The 8,107-nt window shown below is 39.4% G+C and overlaps 1 protein-coding gene across 1 annotated transcript in view; it reads left to right on the top strand.

Moving 5' to 3' along the window:
• SYN2 (synapsin II) overlaps nt 1-8,107 on the top strand; it is a 122,296-nt gene that overhangs the window by 96,437 nt on the left and 17,752 nt on the right. The window contains 1 exon segment of the mRNA XM_009322014.1: nt 1,752-1,901. Coding sequence (XP_009320289.1) covers nt 1,752-1,901 — 150 coding nt within the window.

The following is an 8,107-nucleotide window of genomic DNA, read 5'->3' as shown; positions in this document are numbered from 1 at the left end:
TCCCTACACAAGCTGGGTAACTAACAAAAATAGCTCAAGGCAACAACCTACAGCAGAATGCCCACCTGAAGAGATGGAAATCAACCTCTCTAGCCACAATAGCCCTGCCTCCCAATAGCAGAGCTCTCCTTCTAGTCCTTTTGCTAGAGATTGGATAGGAGTGAGGGAAGTTTAAGGTTTTTCTCTGACCATTAGCACTTACTTACAATTGCCTGTGGCAGCAAGAGAATTCCAGCACTCTTTCGACTCTTGAACCTTTTCAGTCTTGTTCCATTTACCTGCAATAGAGAAGGAACCTCAGAAGCCAAAGAGATACAGGAAGGTGCAATTCTGGAAGTACTAAAACACCCCCGTAAAACTCACGGATCCTTCTGCAGTTGTGCAAAACCCTTGAGGATCCCTTACTAATGATTCTTTCCTTCTTCACCCACCACCACCTTCTCTCATACCAGCACAGCTTATTACTGTGTCTACTGCATGACTTGCCTACGCTAGTGAGCAATCTTGTGTGAGGCTTGGCAGCTGGACAGCTTTTCACAGACTGAAAGTTAGATGGACACAACTCAGTTTGTACAAAGACTCTATCTGGGCCAGATACAGTGACATCCATACAGTATACTACTGCTAACGTAGTCTAACTGCTTTATCCCTAACAGCCTCTTAATTAATTAATTATTAATCCTATTGTTTGTATTGTAGGCTTCAGTCACTTCTGATCCATACCTATCAGAAACAGCAGAACGCGGGGCTGCAGGTGACATGCCTTCACCTTTTTCTGAATAGCCTTGATGCATATTGAAAAAGGCTTGCAGTTTCTCAGAAGTGAATGAAATCCTTTTATTGTTGAAATAAGAATGTCCAGTGCCATTGTGAATAATACCTGGGGTTATTACGTTACGCTTTTATTTCCCCTGAACCAAACACAGGTGTGCCAAAAGTAGATGCACTGTAGAAATAGCAAATATTGTGTAGAAATAACAAATACTTATAACCCACTGAAGCAAACTGAATTCAGTATTAGTTTTATCCATCTTAATAGCTGAATTAAATAATTGCTGAACACTATTAACCTGCCACATTTAGAATGGAAATGTGCACATTTTTATTTGCCTCTCTGATATCCTGCTTTCTTTGTAGAACTTCTTTTTTGCATCAGCTGCACTGCAGCCACACTACTTTTCAAAAAAGCGTATCAATAATAGCAAGGTCTTAATTAAAAATTTTCATTAATCCATAAGGATCCAGCCTTCCCTAGCAGAAATCCAACAAATAGCTAGGAAGCCGAAGTTTTAGTTTGCATTTCCGTGTTCTAATTCAGCTGATGAACATGGTATGAGCCACAAAAACACATGAGAAAATCTTCAGAAATGGAGCTTAGAGAGGAGCGCAGGCAATGACTTCAGATTTTCGGCAGACCACTGAATAGCCTAAGAAACCTCATTTTCCGTATCTGCTCCGTGCTTCCCACGGGAGTCATGTTCCCCGGAGAGTGGATGCCCAAGTACCGTACTGAACCTATCTATTGCTTGAAGATTGGAAGGGGATGACATCGCAAAGTTGCTGTTCTCTTGCTCTGCTGACCCATACCCTGCACTCGGGCTTTTTTCTGTTACAACATACCATTTCTACAGATCTTGTCTGACTTTTGTTAGAAACAATTAAGTAAACAGATGACCTGACATTCTACACAGATGAGGAATAAGTTTACTTTGGTGCCATATCAACAGCTGATGCATTGTTTTATTTTACAGGTCATGGACTGTGCAATGCCTCTGATTGGTGAGCATCAGACTGAAGACAGGCAACATATAACTGATCTAGTCGTAAGCAAAATGAACCAAATGTTGTCCAAAACTCCTATACCATCTCCTCAGAGACCCACTGCCACTCAGCAGCCTCAGGTAGGAAACTTTTGTTTGTAAAATAGAGAATCTTATTCTATAATTTTAAGCTCAAAATTTTCCTCAAAGAATTTGGCTGGAAAACTATGCTGACATACCCTGAACTACAAGAATTCAAGAATTTATCAACAAGTTTATAGGTTTTTCATATTTAAATGAGATTATCTCCAGATATAATCAAGTAGTCCAAGTGTTGGTGTGGTTCTACCAGCAAACTGATAACTGTGGATTCAGTGAATTACTGGGCTTTGTATTGTTTCCTTTCAGTTACATCTGTATAAAATATCATGGAAATAATAAGAAGCGCTGTCATAGACAGTCTTTGCCCTGAGGATGTCAGAAAGAATACTGAGACAATAGTTCTTGTTGTTCTTGTGAGAAATTAATTACGTGATAATCTTCTTTTATGTGCTGCAATTCACGAAAATACCTTTCAAATCTAGGAAACTCCTGAAATATGTTTAGCATACTAGAAAACTTGTGTCTAAGGTTGCAGATGGCTGTGTTTTACTTATTTTATCTCACATGGCCTGATACTTGAAGTGTGGGGATGCAGAATTCTGGCCTTGCTACCTTTCAGACTTTGGAAATCATCTTTGTGTTTCCATTTCCATGCTTACAAAATGCGAAGGTTGTTTTATTGATCCTTTAAATAACTTCTGAGAGTGTGGTATTTTTATAAAAGGCTCTAAGAACATAAAAATTTTGCCTCTAAATTGGAGAGAGAGGGATTTGATGGGTGGACTATCAGATGGATGAGGACTTGGCCAGATGGCCGCATCCAGAGTTACAGTCAACAGCTCAATGTCCAGATGGAAACCAGTGACAAGTGGTGTCCCTCAAGGGTCTGCACTGAGATCAATACCGTTTAATACCTTCATCAATGGCATGGATAGTGGGATCGAGTGCACCCTCAGCAAATTTGCAGACGACACCAAGCTGAGTGGTGCAGTCAATACACGAGAGGGAAGGGATGCCATCCAGAGGGACCTGGATGTCAGGGTCCTGCACTTGGGTCACAGCAGTCCCCCAGTAGCAGTACAGACGGGGTGATGAATTGATTGAGAGCAGCCCTGCAGCAAGGGCTCGGGGATACTAGTGGATGAAAAATTGGATATGAGATGGCAATGTGCACTTCCAGCTCAGAAAGCCAATCATATTCTGGCCTGCCTAAAAAGAAGCGTGGCCAGCAGGTCGAGAGAGGCGATTCTCCCCCTCTACTCCACTCTCGTGAGACCGTACCTAGAGTACTGCATCCGGTTCTGGGGTCCCCAGTACAAGAAAGACACGGACCTGTTAGAGCAGGTCCAGAGGAGGGCCACGAAAATGATCGGAGGGCTGGAACAGCTCTCCTGTGTGGGGGCAGGCTGAGAGCTGGGGTTGTTTGGCCTGGAGAAGAGAAGGCTCCGGGAAGACCTTACTGCAGCCTGTCAGTACTTAAAGGGGGCTTATAAGAAAGATCGAGAAAGACTTTTTACCAAGGCCTGTAGTGACAGGACAAGGGGTAATGGTTTTAAACTGAAAGAGGGTAGATTTAGATTGGATGTAAGGAAGAAATTCTTTACGCTGAGGGTGGTAAGACACTAGAACAGGTTGTCCAGAGAAGTTGTGGATGCCCCATCCCTGGAAGTGTTCAAGGTCAGGCTGGACGGGGCTTTGAGCAATCTGGTCTAATGAAAGATGTCCCTGCCCATGGCAGGGGGGGTTGGACTAGATAATCTTTAAAAGGTCTGTTCTAACCCAAACTGTTCTATGAGTCTATGATTGTTTGAAAAGTGCTATATAACTGTTAAAGAGCATCTTTTATGTCCTCATAGCTAGGGAGCAGGCCTGATCAAGAGCAGCATTATTAGCTACAACTTTAGTGTACTTCTTTTAATATACTGAAGGAATAAACCGTGACAATACATTCTGACATAGACTATTAAGGACTGTATTGCTGCTCTGTACCAGCAGCTCCATGGTAATCAGTTAAGCAACAGAATAAGCCAAACTGTAATACAGGAATTACCAAGCCTAAATCAAGAATCTATTTTTACTCCCACTAGGCTGCACACCAGGTAAACAATTTGAAAACAATTTTGTGGCATACCTCAGACAGACTAGTTCTTGAGGCAGAATGACTAATTTGTTCTTCAAATATATCATCATCCTTTAAGTTATAAAAATACATCATCCCACATAAAAAAGTGGTGTGGCTTCTATTTATATTACAGCCACTTGAAACTAAGCTCAAAATTGTTTCAACCACGGAACCACATACAATGGAGAAGTTTCCATCCAACTTGACTCAAGTCCATTGTAAAGGGCGCTGAAAAAGAAAGACAAGGAGAGGAAAAAAATAAATCACCTTATGCCAAAATACAGTTTCTTTTAGGACTAGTAAATTAGCTATATATTAAAATGAAGCAAAGAGTAAAATTTAGAGTTGCCCAGAGCATATAAGTCAACATAAATCAAAATTTAAAGCAGTAATAGACATTATTGTAACATTAATAAATTCACAGTCATTTAGAGCATTTGATATTTCACATTTTGGGGAAAAAAACATCAGGTCTTGGGTAGGCATGCTTCCCTGGATTTTAAAGAAGGCAAGGGAGGAGAAATGTTTATGGTTACTGGTGTCATTCAAAGAAACTGGTTATCTGTTGTATGTAAATAAAGTTTTCACTCATTTCCAAAGAAAACTGCCTACATAAGTCCAGAATGAAAATAGGACACAAGGAACATTTTAAGAAAGTTCCTAAATTCCTCGGCCATTGCTGTCACTCATCGTGTCCATGAAAAGGTTTTTTTCCTCTTAAACAAAAAAGCTTTGGGTGAATCCAAAGATAATATTTGCTGGCTAGCTGCTGAACTTCTATTAGACTTCTACTTAGTTTAGGTTACTGAAGAATTCAGCCTTTGCTAATGGCAACAGGATGTTATTCAACATTAATCTCCTTTTCCTTATCCTATCCTTAAATTATGGAATGCAGTTGACCAAAATCAGAGCTATCCCTTCAGAATATTTGCAATATTTGTTAGTTTTCCTCTCAGTTAATCAGACTCTGCTTCCTGAAAATTTGCCTTGTCGTATTACCCACCAGTTCAGGACAGACAAAGGGGATCTGAATTTCTACAGAAAGTACTATTTGCAAATACCCATTGATCTTCCCAGCTTTAAGGGAAAATCATGAAACAGATCTATAGTATTTCAAACCGGTATCTCCTCACGTGTAGTTAATTTTTAGCTAGGTTGTTTTCCTAAGAATAAAATCAGTCTGTTAAAACAAGCTGTCCCTTTCATCTTTGAACAGTCTTCTCCTTTTCTAATCTGAGAAATCATTTCCTAATCTTGAGAAATACAGTCCATTCATTTGCGGGGCAGGGGGATACTGCGTATTTCTGCAGGTCACATAAAATGCAAAGCCAGTAATTTATCCCAAATCAACTATGTGCGTATGTATGTGTGGTCTTAGAAACCAAAGTAATATAAATATCAAAGAGTAATTTGTGTGTTTTGCTACTTCTGCTTTTAAATGAACAGTATACAGTCAACGGCACAGCTATAGATGTGCCATGTTTTGAATTCCCTTATTATCTGCGTGGGTTTTTAAAAATCGTTTATAATTTACCACTACTGTGGCACTGGGTGCATCGTACATAGAAGAATGCTTCAATTTATGAATGCCCGCAATGGTCAGTACTATTCCAATTAACTATCCATCAGAAAACAAATCAATGATTAGGAAAATAAGTCTTTGTTTAGAGCTATGCAGCCAAATCTTGACGGAAATGATTGGCCTTGCAACATGTTCGGAAGGCCAACAAAGTGCTCTCTGTCAGAGTGCCAGAAGGAGCAAATTCCAAAGGCAGGGACCTCAAACAACTGTCTCGCTTATGTTGAAACCTCAGAGGTGCAGATCCTGTGATTCTTAAACACATTAAATCTGTGATCTGAGATATCAGACATATTGAGAATTTTTAAATATATATTTTGTCTATTACATATTTATTTATTTATCCATAAACACTTGTGCAGGCTCTATAACAAGTTCTGCTGGTACACAGAATGGCAGGTTATCTGTGAAGGAGAAAAGCTACAGTTCGCAGCTCTGTGTGTTGCACCTCACGCCACCGACTGGCTGCAGCCAACAAACCGTGTCTCATGCTTTTCTCTTGTGGTCCCAGGCTACAGTTTGCTGCATAGCTTTGACAGCACGATTGAACCCTATTGGGGTAGAAAGTATTCTTGATTACAGGATTCAAAGCTTGCCAGTTTTGCTCTTATCAGCTACTTTACAAGTCTTCCCACTACAAAGAAAAGCAAAAGTCCCTGGACCCAAGAGTTCTCTCTCATGTAACTACATACGGACAAAAAAACTCTTTCCAAAAATTAAGCTGTTTCTATTTAATTTAAAAACATGACAGCTTGTTTTACTCACAACCATGATGAAAATATGTAATAGAACTTTACCTAGGAATATGATTTTAATAGAAGTTTTCCATGAGACAAACCTGCTCTACTTGGAGACAATAAAATGATGGAAATCTAAATTTCCACCTTTTGTAACCTCTTTGAATAGTTTTGACAGATCTTTTGAGAAGCCTTTTTCAAATCTTTCCTAAAAAACAAACCAGTAGGTTAATCTACCCGGTGAAGTGTTCTAGCCAGTGGAATCACTTCTCTCTCTCTCCATCTGTCGATAGGAAAGATCGCTGCTGAAACTTCTGCTGTCTGGATTTGCAAAACTCTGCAGGTGGTTGCTCAGTGCAGGCTATTTTATGCTTGTTTCTGTAGCAGCATTTGTGTATAAAACAGTAATAGTAAAACATCTATTCAAAGCTGCATATCAAGTCATGATACGAATTGTGATGAACTAAATTCTGTGTAGAATATTACATTGTACATGAGTATTACCGTAAAATGCAAATGATTACGGTCATGTTAGCAGTTGAAGCTAAGGAAAATCATATCAGGAAAATGTTATTTCAGTCAAGCTCTGTTGAGATCATGTTGCATTATCTGCAAAAGAACAAGGAATTTATTATCCTGAATGGAAGGAAGAAATTTGTGCTCCAGAGACGCAATATCCATAACAGCGTAACGTCACAAAGAGCACAGCATTGCCAGCTATATCCTGGTTCTGTTCGATGTGAAAGAAAGGAGTAGCACACCAATAATAAAGCAATAAATGATGCAGAAGTAAAGAGGACCGTACTTTAATTATTTTGAGACTAGAATAGCAGAACCTGAAGTGTTTCATTTCTTAACACTCTTTTCTAAAATGTTTTAATACCTTCTTCACTCTTCACCCACAGGGAAGTTCAGTACAATTACATTAAGATCAGTGGAGCCTGGGGTCAAGGCGCCCTTACTCAGCTACCGTCAGCTATTTAGAGATCTGGTATAATTTATTTCTGTTTTTCCTATTTTTCTCTTTCTCTTACTCATTCTTCATTCCCTGACCCCTTATGTGATTTCACTAGAGCCAAGCAGTTTTCTCCAGTTTTATTTTCCTATGTTCAGAGAGAAGATTGAACCAAATGTGAACATAGTGTAAATAACAAAAAGTATTGCCTCCAGAGAGAAAAGCAAGCCATTATCCAATTACCTATTCTTGGGCTTCCATAAGAGTAGTCACAGTTCTATTACCTTCCATCTGTTGTATTTGCCTTTTTTTATTTTAAAGCAAACTACTTAGGATGAGCAGCAATTTGTTTCAGATCACTGAAGCGTTTATGATGGTCAGACAATACAGTTACTTGATTTGATCTTAACTGAAGGGGAATGCGCTTAATTGGGAGGGATCCCATCATGGAGCCATATGGAAATCTAGAATTCAGTATTAGTCTGCTTATTAGGAGAAGTAAACTTCTCTGCGCTAAATTTGAGGCATGGACCTTATCTCTAAATGACTTTCTGCTTTGCACAGTCTCACAGAAGTTCACCTGAAGTATAACCGTGACTTGTAGGTTTGCGACAGCTTTGTATTGTCCTTCAGACCCCAACACTCAATCTACTTGCATTAGCCAGGCTATGTTCATACCACCAATTAACAGCACCACCAAGAATTTTCTTTCTGTCACAGTCCCTTCGCACTTACTTGCAGGAACATATTTTTCTTCCTTATGTCTGGAAGGAAAGACTGCCTAACAAACAAATTAAAAGGCTACACTAAATCATTCTACATGAATGAGGGTAAATACAGAGTTTCAGTATC

This window comes from Pygoscelis adeliae, unplaced genomic scaffold, assembly GCF_000699105.1.
Source record: "Pygoscelis adeliae isolate BGI_AS28 unplaced genomic scaffold, ASM69910v1 Scaffold304, whole genome shotgun sequence".
In the NCBI taxonomy this organism is placed as follows: Eukaryota; Metazoa; Chordata; class Aves; order Sphenisciformes; family Spheniscidae; genus Pygoscelis; species Pygoscelis adeliae.
This window is presented reverse-complemented; position numbering and strand designations above follow the sequence as displayed.